Genomic DNA, 18291 nt, shown 5'->3' with positions numbered 1-18291 from the left:
CTTTCTAGTCCAGGATGCAATTTTTCAGCAGCTGCTGTATGGACTGACTGTCAACAAGTAGTTGCCGGGATGAAGCAGAGTAGTTTGGGTGATTCCTTGACTTTTCAGTTAAATCCTTGATTGTTTGTTTGCCTTAAGCACACACACCCAGAAACTCCAAAAAAAAGTTTAACACAAACGAAAAGAAAAAAGTAAAGATTAAAAAAACACTTTGTGGTTTCTGTCTTTTATTCTTTTATACACTTTCTCTGCACATCTTCAGCTCCGTGCACTCTTTCCTGCCTCGAGAAGTCTGAAATATCATTACTTTTATAGTGATTAAAATATTTACCGTTAGAAACATAATGGCTGAGAATGATGAGCTGTGGTGGAATTTTTTTTAGAGCTGTTCCTTTACTAAGTACCAATGCTGCACTATATACACAGTTTATTATTGCTAAAAAAAAGAGAGAGAAAATAGTAGCTATTCTACAGACAGTCTCCACTTCTCCCCAGTCTTCTATAGATTACTATTATTGCTGCTGATGTTTAAAGTTGAGCTCTTTATTATTATTTTTTCAATGTGTCACATTCTATAAAATCAAGTTTACAGTGTCTAAAACAAGCTTTTAATAAACCTAGAAAACCAGACCTACGCATTGATTAAATACACCATATTAAATATATTAATAAAATGTTTAAAAAAATAAAATAAAATCTCAGCTGAATGAAAAGCCATGAAATAAAAGGTCTACAGGGGGGTTTAACATCATTAATGGAAAACTGAGGTGGTGTATTTATCAAAACCGTGGATTAAACTTTACGTATCTGGTTAAAAGTCATCACTTATAGATTGTGGTTGAGCCTGTTCAGTCTCAGTGTCTGGAGTCGAGGTTCCCGCTCAGTCATCAAGGCTTTCACTGGTAATATGTTAAAGGAGTTTTTATTTTCTAAATGTATTTTTGAATCTTTTTTCACACTCCAATCTAACTCCTACATCAAATATGTTAGCCAAGATGGCTTGCAAGACAAAACCTTTTCTTGTAATTTACACATTTACTTGTTACACATATCTGTGCATGAGTACAATAACTCATAGCAATGAAAAGAAGAGCAAGGAACAGCTTGTTTAAATTCAATTCATGTTCATTTTATTTAGAAAGCACCAAATCACAACAACAGTTGCCTCAGGGCTTTAGCATGCTGGTTTTCTCTCAGAGACATCAGCACTGATGCCACCAATGCTAGCTACCTTTTAGGTAGGGCTAAAATCCCACATTTTCTTGTGTGTTTAGTGTTCATGCGTGACAACTTCTCATCTCCACTGTAGAAGAATTTAGTAAAATATGTGGTCAGAGAATTGTGGCAAGTTCCAGATGTTCACAAATGCAGTAGCTAGCATGACAATCACAAGATGCTGTAAACATCCTTTTTGTTAAATGTACAACTCAGAGTATTCGATTTGAGACGTTTTCCTCTTGAAACTCACTGTATGTGTGCACTGTGTGAAAGAGTACATGAGAATTCCACTTGTAATTTTGCATTTATGTTATTTTCACTCAACTTTTGTTGATGTTGAATGATGAAAACGACTTGCTTAGGTTTAGGAGTAGATAACGCTGTGACTTAAAGTCAAGCATTGCAGCATTCGCTCAGTTCCCTGGCTGACTACTCGTGGCCTTACATACTAAAGTTTTGTCACTGGGGACCAAGGGACCTACTAAACAATTAGCTCTGGCTCAAATTCCACTTCTGGTGTAAAAACATGCAGTATAACAGTAATGCAGTACTAATGCATGCACATTTTTTTTTCTTTGCAGTGGTCGAGCGGTTTTCCTTCTCTGATGTCCTCCCCGAGCACTGGAAAGAGCACAGATCGAGCCAGCACAGACAAGTAAGTGAGAACATTTCATAAAAATCAATATGAACCAATGTTAAATTATGACATGTTACAGTAGACAGTAGTATTGCAGCTCTTTATGTTGCGCTTGCACTTGTGGCATCACCTGTGTATGGTGTCACTGGTGCCGCAGCTCTCTTGTTTTTTTCTTCTGTTTGTTTCTTTTCTTTTTTATCTTTCCCCACCATCCTCCCTCCATCTCTGTGCTGCCAAGCCTGAGCTTGGTGGAAGAAGAACAGAAAAAAAAACAAACTGAGAGTGAGAAAAAGAAAGAGCGAGAGAGGGAGGGAGATCGGATTTCCATTCCACATTGGATCACTGGAGTGGAGTCTAAAACCACAGAGTGCGCTGGCACTGGACAAAAAGGCTGGATTCAATAAATATGTGGACTAAGCCCTCCTATTCAGACCCTGCAGTATTGAGTTCCTTATTTAGGTCATTTAGACTGGGCAAAATTGATACAGTATGCAGCTCAAATCTATAGCTCTATTTTTTTCTTCTCCTTTTCTCTCTGTCTTTGCCCTTCTAAATAAAAAAGAGATGAGAGGGAATCCAGTGTGTGGGAGTGCAAGAACGGCAGCTAGAGAAGGAGCAACAGAAAAAAAAATAGGCAGGGGGATTTTTTCTTTTCTGTGCAACACTGGGAATGTTTGTGTATTTTGAGAAGAATGACAAAGACAAAAGAGAAGCAAAAAATTAGGCAGAGTTCACGCAAAGGAAAAAGAGATTGAATGAAGGAGATTAAGACAGTGATCCAAAGACAAAGTGTGTGTGTTTGTAGGAGAAAGGTGGTATTTTGACATTTTATTAGAGTCTCAATGAGGTCTGCACAAGACAATGCTCTCCTGCCTCCTCGTTTAGCCTGATCTTAATTGGCCATTAGATTGAAAAATAGCCCATACCTCCTCCACCTCCTCCTCTGTGCTCTTCCTCTCCTCCTCTACTCTGCAGTTTCAGAGCTGATTAGACTTTTGATTTACTAATAAACACAGAGAAACAGATTAGCTGCAGAGCGGCGGTGGCAACAGCCAAGCTTTACTGTGCCCGGAATAGGAAACTACCCGCTGCGGCCTCTGAAATGCTTGCTGAAAGCTAGCTAAATTTAGTTTAGTCTTCTAATTTAAAGTGCTCTGATACTAAAATTAACACTGACAACTGGTATCTCTTTGAATAGGGATAAACTGGTCTTCACATCTCATGGAAACGTACAGTTTGGGGGTTTTGTTTTTTTTTTAAACATGACACAATCAAAGTATTTTCTGGAACTTGCAAAGTTTCATTCCCCGATGCCAAGCCATTTTAAGAATATATTAACCTGCTGTTTTGTTTGTTTTGTTTTGTCGCCCTTATCTTCCATAGCTGCAGATGACTATGCTTTGTGCTTTTTCTTTCTACAAAACTCACACTGGCCTCTTATGATAAATAAGACATTACCCACAATGAGAGGAACTCAATCAGTGCTTGTGTTGGCTGAGAGTGAGAAAGACAGGGATAATTACTCACTAAATAGGCAATCACCGAGGTGGCGCCCACACAATCAAGCCTGCATGTGTATTTTGGGGAGCCTTCACAGAAATGCCGGCCAAAAGCCTCAGAAAACGACGAACGAAGCAATAAAGTAGGCAAACAGCAGTCCCATCGGGCTAATACTGTAAGCACGGGTCACAGGTAGGGCTTGGAAGTGTTTTTTAAAGGGCTGTAATTCAGACTGCAAACTCATGTCCGATTGCAAAGCGAGAAGAGACAGTCCTGCATCATGAGTAATGGACGAGCACGTTCCTCTTCATCATTCATTCCAAGCGGCAATTGAGTTTCGGTTGTGTATATTCTGTGTTGGATTTTGTGTTCATTTTCTTCTCCCACACCTTCTGTGAATATATCTGTTTAGTGGCTACATAGGGATTTTCTGGAGTCATAAACTTGACTGATGACTAGACTGACAAAGAAAAAGTGGAGAGCGCAGACTGTATATGGACAAAGCCACCGAGTCATCTGCCAGTTTGGACTTCCGTTTCAAAGCTTTGAGTTTGACTTTCTAGCCATCCCCTAACCCCTAACCCTGAATGTTTCTATAATGGTCAAGACTGTATTTGAACATACCAGCCAACACTATTGCTCGCTACCTAGCTTTGTTTCTAAGGTATATCTATGATTCATTGTAGCATTAAACTGGGTGCTAATTTTGGGGAAGTGGAAGACTGGAACTCAGGCCTTAGATGTATTTATTTCTGCCATAAAGTATGACATTTTTAGCACAGTTGTGGAGCCAACCTTAAGGAAACTACCAATAATACTTGGAGAAAGACATGCAGGTAGCAGAAGGACTAGGAAATGTTTTAATTTGCTAAGTTTGCTGAATTATTTTGATGAGTCAAGTTCTTTTGAATTGCCTTTTTTGTTTTTGTTTTTAAACAATTTTTTTTAAATTAATTGCTTTGACTGACTAAAAATAAGTTATGCTGTTGTGTAGATAATAATTGTCTAATTCAGTGCTGTTTCTGTCTACTTGCTCCCAGCTGTGGCAAAATTTTTATCTTACAGACAATTACCATTTTCAATCCTCTTGAAAACCCTAAATGATGATGCATACTTTACTCGGGCAGAGTAATGACAGCTGACTGTGGAGCATTTCAGTACTTCTACCACCAAGCACTTTATTGTGGTGGCTGTAGCTCAGGTGGTAGAGCAGGTCATCTACTGATCAGAAGGTTGGTGGTTCAATCCCTGGTTTCCCCAGTCTGCATGCCAAATATCCTTGGGCAAGATACTAACCCCAAATTGCTCTCCGATGCATCCATCGGAGTATGAATGTGTGTGTGAATGTTACTTAGAAAGCACTTAGAAAAATGTGCTTGTGTGAATGGGTTAATGTACAAGTTGTGTACAGCGCTTTGAGTGCTCAGAAAGAGTAGAAAAGCGCTATATAAGAACCAGTCCATTTACCATTTATTGTCTTTGAAACACAAATTGTTTGCAAGGTAGTTGAACAACTTGATAGTTAGTAATGGTGGCCATAGCTTTTATGAGTCTCCAGTCTCTTTATTTGAACAGACATTGCATATATTTGAACACACTTTAATAAGAGACCTTCCTCTTTTCTGAACTACTCTGCTGTCAGTGCTTTTTGCACTAAATGCAAAGTAAACCTGACACCATGTCTTCCTGCTGTTAAGATGAATTCTCACTAAAAGCCTCCCAGTGACTAAATGACTACAAAGGCACAATCCATCGTCTTTGATGGTCTTTTAATATGAAAAAAAAAAAATCTTCAAAAAGAGTATTCCTTTATATTGACAGCAGCTTAACAGTGATCAAGACAATGCTCGAATCAGAACCTAGAGGAATGTATTTGAAGATGAAGGCAGACAGTATTTCTCACAACTAAAGATTGGTCAGTATGCTTGAATATGTGTCATAAAGATGTGTACATTTCACCGTGTAATATAGAATATTGGAAGTTATAGCTGTTGGCCACAATTTGTGAACATCACCTTTCCTTTCAAAGTGGCCAGAATTTCTTCACTAGTCTTAAGTGCTTTAGCTGAGCAGTTTTTAGTCAACTAGTCCAAGCCCAAAAGAACCTCTATAAACGAGGCACTTTTTTTATAGTTGTTGGATTCTGAAATGGTAAATTGGTCCACAAGGCTGTCCTGGTGTGTCTTAGAGGGAACATTTAGCAGAAAGTCCGGTAGCGTGGCGTGGGCCATCATCTACCAGGATAGATCACACTGAAAACCTTCATGGTTTGCACTGGCAGACTGTGTGGAGGGAGGAGGAGGACCCAAATGCAAGCCGAGCTGTTTGTTTGTGGCTGGTAAAAGGTACAAAACAAAAGGCAGATGCACACTGAGGCAAAACTAACTGGGACTAAACTAGGAAAAACTAACTGCTAAACACAAGAGACAAAGAACAACACCTTGATCATTATAAAAACCTGAACATGAAACCTGGAAACGTGGAGGCATGGAAACATAACGAGAACTAAACAGACGATCTGACAGTGAACAAAGGAAGACAGAGGACTTAAATACACAGAAGGGTAACAAGCGAAGTAGAAACGACGCCACAGCAAAACTAAACTCACTGAACATGGAAACACGAGACTGTCAAAATAAAACAACATAATGAAATATAATGAGACTGTGACAACGCGACATGGACAACACAGACATGAAACACATAGCAGACTGGGCAGATGACACACAAGGAGAGGAACATGGGAACAGAGAAGGGGAACAAGACATAACTCGAAAACGACACATAAACAAGGAAGCACGGATTAAACTTTAATTAAACAAAACCTAACTAACACATGCTAATAATAACACTAGAACTCACCATTAGTCTGATACATCATAAGAAATCAGACATAAAAATGCCAAGTGCCCTGACAGAAAACACAGACATGTTTTTGGCAACATCAGCAAAACCTTTGCTCGTGTCCTGCCCCAGTTGAAAGATTTGACTCTCTGGAACTTTTCCAAAGGATTACTAAAGGATGTCCATCACCCATCACAGATGCACAAGTACAAGGAGACATAACAGGACTTCTGCGGCATGATCAAAAAATAGCACCTGTGTTGAAAATAAAGTCAGCCACAGTCCAATAGCCAAAAACTAAACATTACTAGCTTTATAATCTTGTGATAGGATATAACATTTTGAAGTATTCATGACCATGACAGGTAAACCCAGTTTTCCCATTTGATATTGGCTGACATGAGGTGCACGAGAAGTTGGTATTGAATGTAAGATTGGCTACATTTAGTCATTCGCAAACTTTTTCAGTCATGCATGCTTTTACCCACCTAAACATTGCAGACCAAGAACCCCACAAACCCAAATAACAATCTGCTGTCTCTCTCTCTCTCTCTCTCACACACACACACACACACACACACACACACACACACACACACACATACGGACACAGAAACAAAAACTGCTCTAGATTTGGTCGAGAATCACAACAAAGAGCCCAAGGCCTTCGAGGCAAACTCCTCAGATCCCAATCCCATTGAGCATCCGCGTGATACACCGAAAGCCCATCAAATCCATGTTGCTTTGACAACTATGCCTAATTTTGGCAGCATTAAAACACTTTGTTCAACAACCTTTCAAAGAAACCCAAAGAGAAAAAAAAACCCTTGTAAAACTGTAAATTATTTTTATGCAGCATACAGCAAGTCCATCTAATCAACTACAAATGGTGCTTAATTACTTTGACTAAAATATGAATCTATCAAATACAGACTCAGTATCTCCCTTGAACAGATAGTTAAGTGCATACAATTTAATGACAGTATCTGAATAGAAAGCATATTTGCATACTGTAATATACATTATTACTTAGCAATTATTAATTGGCATCTCGCCAGACAAGACAAGCTCCTCGGTGTGGGCGGGAGGGGATGTAGCTAATTTAAGTCTGTAAGAGACTCATCAAATTTGGCATGATCACATAATTTACTAAATGGTTATTGATTTCACTCAAGCTGTATCAGCAGCAAAATACCTTTCAGTTAACAGTGATAACACCGGTAAACTTTGTCTTTAAAGGTGCTGACACAGAAGAACCTCGGTTCAAAGCTATGTTCCTTTGTTAAGAAAGGCACGGTGGCATACGACGGGATGTGCTGCAGTTTTCCCTAATCCTATGAATCTTGCTTAGAAAAATACACTTCCAGCTTATATTTACATACTGAGATAAAGTTTTCCAGAGTGATATGTAATTCATGCGTTTTCCATGTCATGTGTATTAATGTGTTTTCCATTGCCCCCATTTCCTTATTTATGTTTGTTATTATGAGACGTGCTGTCAAATTTTCTGGAATGATTTGATATAGCCCTTGGCACGTACATTTGTGCTGCACCACATGGTGTATCTTTCTGTGTGCATGTGTGTGTGTGTCCTAGTTTAGCTTGCCTCACAGGTTGTTAAACAGGCGATTAGGTTCACAAGGCAACACCTTTTAAACTTTGACAACTGCATTTTCGTGGGTTTAAATAGAGTACCAGTGTGCTGCATATAACAGTGTATGGGTGCATTAGCGTACAAGTGTGGATGAGTGCACAGAGTATATACTTGTCTGTGTGCTAAAATCTACCTACCTGAACATATAGCATACTAAAAGGGAACCATTTGTTGACTTTTAACTGGGGCTGCAAAGTGCAAGCTTTGCAGTGCAAGTTTTACTAATGGATTATTTATGTTAAGCATCAACAGTAAACTATTAAGAGGTACATTTTCCATAAAAGCTCTATTTTCCAACTTTTCAGCGATCCTTACTATTCAGTTAATATATCATAGTAAAGTATGTGGGAAACAGCAGAGGTTTAAAGTGAGCAGAAACACATTTCTGGTACGTTCAGTTTAATGAGTTCTTAAAATGTAATTTAATATATAATAACAAATAGCCAGTTAATTTTCCATGTGCTGAAGTCCGATCACCCTTCAAGCCTTAAAGAGAGGCAACAAATCGTAAAGTAATATCCCACCTTTGCACACAACACACATCTTTTTTGCTGCTTCCCATGTCTGTCATTTTTCATGCTGCTGATATCAGTGGTCACGTTACCTGAGAAAAACAGAGTAACTTTTTGAAATAACAGGTACATGTTTAAACAGCTCAAGTAATACACTAAACACAGCCTTTTTCTGTTCACCTTGGCACACAGTCAGTGTGGCTAGCTAGTGGCATAGCTGCTGTATTTTCCAAAGAGGGAAAAAAATTGTTAATATCACCTCACTGTAAGAAAGAGAGGACGAGCGAGGTAGATTAGACATTACTTCTAAGATAAGGACTGCTCGGTGTGAGCTTTGATACCTGAAACCTGAAAGTTAAGTTTCCTTTTTTAAATGTAATTAATCAGAAACTGATCCGATCTGTACATGATTACTGAATTTAACTGGCCACTGTATAATGTGAAATGACTGAAAAACAAACTGAAATATGATAACTGTGCAAAACGCCAGATACTTTAAACATAAGTTTGAGTTTGAGTGGTCCAGGTCTGACTGTAAGATGATGATGCTCTTTAGCAGCACTAAATTTCACCTTTGCACTAGAGTTATAAAAAACAACTTTAATAGCTCACATAACCTCCACTTATAAATTTAGAAGGCAGCTGGCAAATCTAGAGCAGCAAACCTCAGATACAGGAACAACACGCGTCATCTGGTCACAGCGTGTCCACAAATGAAAGAAAGCTACTGCAAAAAAATCAGTTTAGGTGTCATTTTTCTTTATGCACTGCTACACTGGATCCTGGTTGGACTAATGTAGTCTGAACCTTTCTTTCTGGTCTCAGCAAGAATGACTTTAGCCTTTAACTTAAAATATTTGTTAGTAGGCTAAGTTAAAATGTAGTTTGTAACATAGCCGTTAAGTTACTCAATGTCAGTAACACCTCCAAAAGTTGATTCTGTTCATCTGGACGTAGCGTTTTGTGGGAGAAACGTTTCGTCACTCATCCAAGTGACTTCTTCAGTCTCAGCTGACTCCAGGTTTCCCCAATCTTATAAATAGTACATTTGCATAATGACTGAAACCAGCCCACTGAAGGAACAATGGGCTGGAAGGTCAGTTCCTTAATCATAATAATGCAAATTCTCATGACCATTGATCAACAACCAATGATCAATGGCCATGAGTACCATTCACAGAGAGTTGGGGAATGGCTGCAATCACAGCATTGTAAGATGGCGAAAGATGTACCCTTAGGCCCCCTCCTCGATTCAGAGATGGTCTTTCCCTTTCCACGTAAATGGCCTCCTTGACTCCGGGCTCAAACCAGCGTTCCTCCCTGTCCAGGATGTGTACATCCTCACCCTTGAAAGAGTGTCCACTAGGCTGTAGGTGTAAATAGACTGCAGAGTCCTGGCCTGACGAGGTAGCTCTTCTGTGTTGTGCCATACGCTTCGCCAGAGGTCGTTTGGTTTCCCCGATGTATAAATCTCCTGGCACTTAACAGCGTACACTATGCTACTCTGTTTGTGTCGGGGAACCCGATCCTTGGGGTGGACCAATTTTTGGCGCAGCGTCTTTTGGGGTTTAAAAGCCACAGAGACCCGGTGTTTAGAAAAAATCAACTGTTCCGATACTCCTGACACATAAGATTGGGGAAACCTGCAGTCAGCTGAGACTGAAGAAGTCACTTGGATGAGTGACGAAACGTTTCTCCCAGAAAACGCTACGTCCAGATGAACAGAATCAACTTTTGGAGATTTATTTTCCTGGATGATTGAGCATGCATCAAGACAAAATGTCAGTAACACATTCTAAATACTTTGGATTACCTGATATATTGTCATGCTTTGTACAACAACATGAATGTACTATTACTGTGTGATTTATTACTTTTACTGAAGGCTACTCACTAGGGCTGGGTATCGTCACTGATTTCTAGAATCTATTCGATTCCGATTCACAAGGTCCCGAATCGATTTGATCCACGATTCGATTCAATTTGATTTTGAATCAGTCCGATATAAAATTATGATAATTCACCTTTATATGTACTGTCAAAAGAACCCTCTAAGCCTTGTGAATGAATTATATAAATTTCAAAATTAAGAACAGATACTAAAGCAGTTACAATAATGTAATTTTTAATTAACATTAGTATATATTTATTTTCATACATACATTTCAAGTGGATCAGGGATCCAGTGCAAATAGAACACATCTTTTGTAAACATCAGTAAAACCTCAGAGAAATAGTTTTGCTGTTAGTGTCTCACACAGCTTTTCTGAAATCCACTATTGTGTTTTGGAGACACACAGGATAACACAGCGTGTACAAGTGAACTGACAGAAACTGACCGATCAGAAAATGAAAAACTGCCTTTTAAAATACTTCAAAAAATGAAAACATACTGAACAGTATTGTAAAACCTCTGTGAAACTTATGCAATCTAGCCTTATTTATAACTACCCCCTCACTTCTTTGAGACTGTAAGGTTTTTCTGCAAGAAGAGAAGCTGGTCTGCATGTTGTGGAGTCAGGCAGCTCCTTTGTGCAGTAACAATGTCACCAGCAGTTGAAAAAACTTTTTCAGAATGAACTCTGGTCCAAGGTAAGGAAAGATACTGCTTTGCTTGTAGAGCCAAAAGAGGATACTCCCTTTCATGGTCCCTCCACCAGATCAAAGGATCCTCAGAAAGTGCAACAGGCTCAACGTCCCTGTATCGATTCACTTCTTCCTTTGCCTTCTGAGTTGGTGTTTTCTGTGGTGCTGTGGTTTTTGTTGAGTAGGCTGGCCCAAGGAGAAAAAATAATGCAGAGTCCTTTGACCTCTTAATTGGAGGGGCATAATCCACTTCATCAACACCACCAAGAGAGATGTCAGGGACAGTTTCCTCAGATGTGTCACTATCAGACTGTCGCTGTAGAAAAATGAAAACTTAATTAATAAAGAAATTACTATTTATATTCTAACTCGAGTAGTGCAAAAAAAACAATATTTTTTTGTTTTTGTTTCTGTAACTCACAATAGCTGTGTCCACGTTCTCCAAACCTGCTGCTTCCAACACCAACTGAGAGAATGTGTTGTTACAGGTCTCTTTGGACAAGAATGGCAGGGCCTTAAAGCGAGGATCTAATGCTGATGCAATGTACAGCTTGTCCTTTAGGGCCACATATCTTGAAAAGAGATTTTGCACATTTAACTCAGTTTATCATGTTGGATATACATGTGCATGGTTACATACACTCATGCAAGATCAGAAACATTAATATACGACTTTGTTTCCATAATTTATATATAAACATCTATATATAGATAGATATAAAATCAAAAGGCCTATTACTAGACAAGAGGGCTTAACTAACATTTTTATAATATATATATTTTTCACTATAGTAAGAATTTTCATGTAATACATGCATCCATACAGTTACACTCATTCATGGCATATACACACAATTCATATACATACCTTGACTTCAAGCTGTCGTATACAGCAGTCTTGAGGTCTTTAATCAGTGAAGAGTCATGAGAGACACTGATCCTCTTCTCCAGCAGCTGTCCATGCAGAGGTGCAATGATGGAAAGGGTCGGGAACTTTTCTTCAGACATAACCAGTGTGGCTGCTTTCAGCGGCTTCAAAGCTTTCACTATATCTTCTCCATCAGTTATGTCAGCCTCTGTAAGACTACAGAGATTACTGTCACTTCTCCTCACTTCAGGTGAGAGTAGAGCTGCAGAGATCGCTGGTTGTTGCTGTAGGAAGTGTTCCAGCATCTCCAACGTGCTGTTCCATCTGGTCACCCCATCAGTCACCAGCTTATGGGCAGGTAGCTTCAGTATCTTTTGCTTCTCTTTAAGCTTGCGACTTGCAATAGTGCTGCAATGAAAAAAGGATGCTATGCGTCTCACTCGGCCAAGCAGCTGAGCAACAGCTGGAACTTTCAGTCCTGCTTGTGAAGCTAAATTAAGTGTGTGGGCCAAACAACCAATGTGCAACCAGCCCGTTATTTCCACAGCTCGCACCATATTTGCAGCATTGTCAGTTACAATGACTGGATTTTTGTTTGTAAGCTCCCATTCTTCGATTGTTTTGAACATAATTTCAGATAAATTAACTGCTGTGTGGCTTGCTTCAGTGGTTCTTGTCTGTAAGACATGAGACGCGAGTCTCCACTCCTGGTCGATATGGTGTGAGGTGATAGTCAGGTAGTTATCTGTTGCTCTGGATGTCCAGCTGTTACAGGTTATAGCGACTCTCTTTGCTGACTTGAGTGAGGCTGTAACATCGTGTTTCACTTTTTCATACATGTTTGGGATTACCACTTCACTCAAATGTTTACGTGTTGGTAAAACATAGCGTGGTTCTAGCGTATTAATGAGGTTTTGGAAGCCATCATTTTCAACAATGCTGTATGGACGTATATCTTTACATATGATATACGTGATGCACGCCTTCGATGCTTGTTTCCTGCAGGGGAACACGGCGGGTCTGTGTGCCGCGCTGGAATGGTAGCGCTGTGCAGGTGTGTTCGCTTCGGATTACTCCTCACCTTTGGCTTGTCATGTCTTTCACAAAGTGGTGCTGTGGACATTTATGTGCTTTTTGTGCAGAGGAGTTTTTTTGTTTCCTGTTCTCATGCTGTCCTACCATGGAAGCACAGCATGAGTAGAGGTCTCTTTTTTCCTCTTGTACTTTCCCACTGTAGTGTATATTTCAGTGTTTTTCTGTAACGCTACCAATCTCCGACTTGTATCCCCATGTAATGTCTGTGTTGTGTGTGTAAGGTCGGGGGGGGGGGGTCCCATTTCAATGCAGGGCAACGTGCATGTGGCGAATAAAGCTTTGATTGATTGATTGATTGATTGATTGATTGATTGATTGATTGAATGTTGCGACAGACGGGGTTATTTTTTGGGCACGTGGAGAAGTGGATGCCAACTTCACTGCAAATGCCGTTTCAGGTGAGCGTTGCTTGGTGTCGGCCATTTTTGCTAGCGGGATATCTGGATGATGCCTCGTTAAATGATTTCTGAGATTTGTGGTATTTCCACAGTGCTTTACCTGCATTTTGCACATCTTACATACGGCTTTGCTTTTGTCCGGCTCTTCACTGTCTTCACAGTTCTTAAATCCAAAGTGTTGCCAGACATCTGCCTTTAGGCTCGGTGGCACATTCACGGGAGTAGCCATGAAGGTTCATGCGTCCAGGTCACTTAACTCTCGCGTGACTTCCTCGTGTTAACTGCTTGCAAGTTTCATACGCAGCAAACTACATATGTATAAAAAAACAATCGATTTCAGGATTTAATGAATCGATATCGTTTTATTCCAGTTAGAATCGATTTTAATCGATGAATCGATTTTTTAAACCCACCCCTACTACTCACCACTAAGCTAACATTGTTAGCTGGCATTAGCTGAGGTTAGTTCATAGACCGCAGACTGTTAGACTTGATGGATAGCATTAACAACCTGCTAGCTGCAAATAATCAAGGGCAGTTCTGAAAGAAATAAAAACTAGATTTTTAAATCTTAATATAAAATGAGTAACAGTAGGCTGCACTTTTTGCAGTGATCTCGTATAGAAAACTATTTCTGTAATTATCAGTAATATGTTTTCTTTCTGTCTGCTTTCAGAACAGCACATGATTATTTGAGCTGGCAGGGTGTAATGCAGCCTTCAGTAATAGTAAAAAATCACACAGCAATAGTACATCGAAGATATTGAAGTGGCACATAACCCAGGTAGCTACCACAACTAAAACAAGATAGTTGCAGTAGGCTAATGTTAGGGGTTTTTTTTGTTTTTTTTTTTAAACGTACTTCCAGATGTTTCTTTAGGGTTGGAGCTTTTTGGCATTGAGACCAGCATGGTTGCTGGCAAACAGAGTTTGCATTGCACTGTCAAATTTCGCCCATTCCTTTCTTCTTTAAATGTGAAGTGATGTCGGAATTTCCAACTAAAAAATGCATCCCTGCCTGTGCACTGCTGGCTCTGTTGTGCACGGTCCATTGCGTAACTAGCGCCACCAACATTAACAGGAGGTTTACATTAGAGCCTCTTATTGTGTGTTTTGTTTGGGTTTCCAGCAGTGCGTTTAATTATCAAAATTAGAGAGGGGATGGAGAGGGGATAGCCTAAACTACAAAACAGGAAAAGCTCGCAGTGCAATCCATCTATTCCAACTATATTCTAATTATCACCTATTTAAGCAGTAACTGTAATGGAATACATATTTTATATTTTTAATACGTAAGGCCAGTACATGTATTCCATTACTCCCCAACCCTGCTTATCCATTATGATCATCATCAACAAGTATTTTGATGAAGTGATAACTAAGCCAGCTGCATTGAACAGTGGTTGATGACACCTGCTCAGATGAAACGACGTCCAGATTTTGTTGTCTTTTGTTCACTAAAGAAGTCCAAAGAATTTTTCTTTATTTTACTGGAAAATGGGATTTACATCAAAACGAGTTGCGAATTTCACTCGGAAAGTTCTTTCTATAATATAGTTTAGCTGCAGAGTTCTAAACTTTCAAATATGCCAACATGGTCTTACCTATGGGAGTCATTTACATTTTTTTACATGCCTCCTCGGTCTGACTGTTAGAGGCAAGATGTCCTTAATGCACTGAATGCTGCAGTATCAGCCAACAGTAGATAATGGCACCACTCTTCATACATACAATGTCAACGTAAGGAGATTGGAGGGATGGAATTGTTGGTTAGATTCAGGCACTAAAAACAACTTTAGTGCCAACTTGTTTTGGGTTATTGAAATGTACCTTCGCAACAGTAACCTTACATGTTTAAAAATGATGATTGAGGGAGTGAGAGTACCATCTCGTTTTTTCCATTATCTGCCAAAAACCACCAAATAACACCTTTTCCATGAATGAAAAATGTGCTAAAGTTTAATGAAAGTAGTAGCATTAGGCCTTGAATGAAATATTTCATTTATAAACAACAGCAGAAGAGGTGCCCTTCTTTTTTCCTCATTTTATTCCTTTCATGTACATGGCTCTTATAATATCACACTCTAAGACCCAATTGCCACGATTACAGCAGTTGCCTTTCAAAGATGAAACCTTCTTCATTTAACCAATTAACCAGCAACCGTTTAATGTGATTTAACAAATGGTGCGAGCCTACAAAAAGCAGCAGCATCCATGGCACATTTAGCTGGTTTTGTGCCTGTGGAAAAGGCAGCTTGTTAAATGCCATAGAAAACAATATTAAAGATTTAAGATTCTTTATTTAAGATACAAATCTTAGCAACATTTATATTGAAATTTGCAACACAGTGTTTTGTTAGGGCTGTTTTCCTAATGCTGAAAATGTATTTCTTTACTAATGGTAGTAAGGATTTTAAAGGACATCTTGTAACTTCTGAAAGAAAACCTTGAATCTCCAGTTTCACTCTCTCTTTTCTTAATATATATATATATATATATATATATATATATAAACATAAACACCCAGCACACCCCTGCGGGCGGTTTATCCTTCAAGCTTGGGTCCTCTACCTTGGGAGCTTGGGAGCTTGAGGGTCCTGCGCAGTATCTTAGCTGTTCCCAGGACTGCGCTCTTCTGGACAGAGATCTCCAATGTTATTCCCGGAATCTGCTGGAGCCACTCGCCTAGCTTGGAAGTCACCACACCTAGTGCTCCGATTACCATGGGGACCACCATTACCTTCACCCTCCACATCCTCTCGAGCTCTTCTCTGAGCCCTTGGTATTTCTCCAGCTTCTCGTGTTCCTTCTTCCTGATATTGCTGTCATTCGGAACCGCTACATCGATCACTATGGCCGTCTTCTTCTGTTTGTCTACCACCACTATGTCCGGTTGGTTAGCCACCACCTAAGACCCACAGGATCTTAGCTTCTCTACATATATATATATATATATATATATATATATATATATATATATATATATATATATCTGCTAATCATCTGACAGATGCTGAGAAACAGCATGGCTCAGCAGCAACTTATGTTTAAAAGCTGCTACTTAAATATGCAATTTGATGTACAGTATGTACAGTCTTGTATGTATCAGTAGAGGCTTTGCTTTGTTGTAGTTATTATTGAAGTGATCCTGCCTGAGAAAGAAAGGCCAGACCTTGGAAAGGTTTAATCAATAGAGGAATGTTCTCAGTAATGAAGTGTGTCAGCTTCTTAACAGGACTAAAACCTTCATCAAGTCAATGAGGAGGGGAGAGTTAAACCTGTGGCCCATCTGAATAATCACGCCGCCTTATTGACTGGCCGCCAGACGAGGCGAATGCCAAACACCGGCGTGGTCAATCACATGGAGAAACACAGACACACAGGCAAAGATTAGAGATTACATCTCAATAAACAAACACAAACAGAACTAAGGCACACATAATCAAATGCCACATGCAACAATCAACACACATACTTAGAAAAGGCACACATACAAAACACTACTAAATACTCTCCGTGATATGCATATTTTTCTTCATGGAATGAAACTGCAACTTGAAAGCAAGAAACTAGTGGTAAAACAATATAACCGAAGGCTAATATGTTTGTTTTTTTTTGATAATGTTAAAAGCTCTTTATCACTCGATGGAGGCTAGATGTCAAGGAGCTGTTGATGTCGGTACGTTCTATTATTTATATTTTGACCCTAAAGTTGACACAGCTTGTTCTTGACCTTGAAAACAATTGTTAAAAATGTTGTTTCCTTAATTAAAATTTGCCTTCTAAAGAAGAATGTGAAGCAGTTGTGTTGAATTTATATATATTTTTTAAAGTTAGTGCAAAAAGCTATGAGTGATAAAAGGAAAAAAGTATTTCCTATTTTAAAGTATAAGAATTGGTAATTTTGAAACACCTGGGAGTTGCAGTTCTTTTGGGCAGTTGATTCTGTGTTTTTAAGTGATTTTGCAATTTCTATGTTGTTTTTTGGCTCCAGAACAACCCACAACATGGCACTTGCAAAAGTGTTGTCCATCCAGTGATGATCCTTGGAGAGAGAAAGTGCTAGCAAGTTTACTTTACACTCCCATATGCCCCTAAGTGTTACCTATCAGATGAAGACACAGTACTTGGGTCATTACTAGGGATGGGTATCGAAAACCGGTTCTTGTTGAGAACCGGTTCCCACTGTTTCAATTCCTTGGAATCGTTTGCCATTTTTGCAAACGATTCCCTTATCGATTCCAGTCGCCCCGAATGACGTCACCACGTTGCGGAGCGTCATTTACCTGGCAGGAAACATGGCGGCTCAAACGCTAAAAAGTTTGGTTATACTTTATGAGAACGGATGACAACAGGGCAACTTGCAATACTTGCAAAGTAGATATTTCATTTAAGGGAGGAAACACTACGAATATGCAAAAGCATTTGCTCACAAAACACACGATGACCTTAAATGAATGTCGTGTTTTTAATTCCGCTCCGGACTCGTGAATCTCAACCCAGCAGCAGCGGTAACGTTTGCACGTCCTCTCCCGTTAATACGGCAGGTAAATAATCAACTAACAGTGCATATTATGTTAGCGCGATCTGCCTCATTACAAAACCTGCCATTACTGTGCATTTAGGTGACCATGATGAGAGACAGAGTCTGGCTCAGATGCTGGCAGTTCTTGCTACAGTCTACCGGTAGCGTCTCCTTTCAGGCCAGGATAGACGAATGTCACCGAGCAGTGACTAAGTTTGTGGTAAAAGGCTTGCACCCATTTGCCACAGCAGATGCCCCCGATTTTCGGTAAGTGAATGTGTTTAATTGTAGGCAGGGACATTATTGGATATTCTTGTGTAATTGCTACAAAAGAATATTTATTTTATTATTTTACATTCACAATTTTTTTTCCTGGGGTCCCTGTGACACCCCATTGAAGAGTCGTAGCCTGAAACTGTTAAGATCTCACTGTTGGGTTTGTAAGGCCATGTTA

At 39.4% G+C, this 18291-nt stretch overlaps 2 protein-coding genes across 2 annotated transcripts in view; one reads left to right on the top strand and one right to left on the bottom strand.

Moving 5' to 3' along the window:
• LOC102779806 (uncharacterized) overlaps positions 1-18291 on the top strand; it is a 407388-nt gene that overhangs the window by 291154 nt on the left and 97943 nt on the right. The window contains exon 7 of the mRNA XM_087849803.1: positions 1800-1873. Coding sequence (XP_087705929.1) covers positions 1800-1873 — 74 coding nt within the window. The remainder of the gene's footprint in view (positions 1-1799; positions 1874-18291) is intronic.
• LOC148100023 (E3 SUMO-protein ligase ZBED1-like) lies at positions 8449-12658 on the bottom strand. The gene is made up of 3 exons (XM_087850484.1): positions 11820-12658; positions 11373-11523; positions 8449-8457 (listed from the first exon to the last, which is right to left on the bottom strand). The coding sequence occupies exons 1-3, from the start codon at positions 12656-12658 to the stop codon at positions 8449-8451; spliced, it is 999 nt and encodes a 332-aa protein (XP_087706610.1).

Source organism: Neolamprologus brichardi, chromosome 13, assembly GCF_056152115.1.
Source record: "Neolamprologus brichardi isolate AB-2024 chromosome 13, ASM5615211v1, whole genome shotgun sequence".
NCBI classification, from domain to species: domain Eukaryota; kingdom Metazoa; phylum Chordata; class Actinopteri; order Cichliformes; family Cichlidae; genus Neolamprologus; species Neolamprologus brichardi.
Note: the sequence above shows the minus strand (reverse complement) of the source record. Positions and strands in the feature narration are given on the sequence as shown.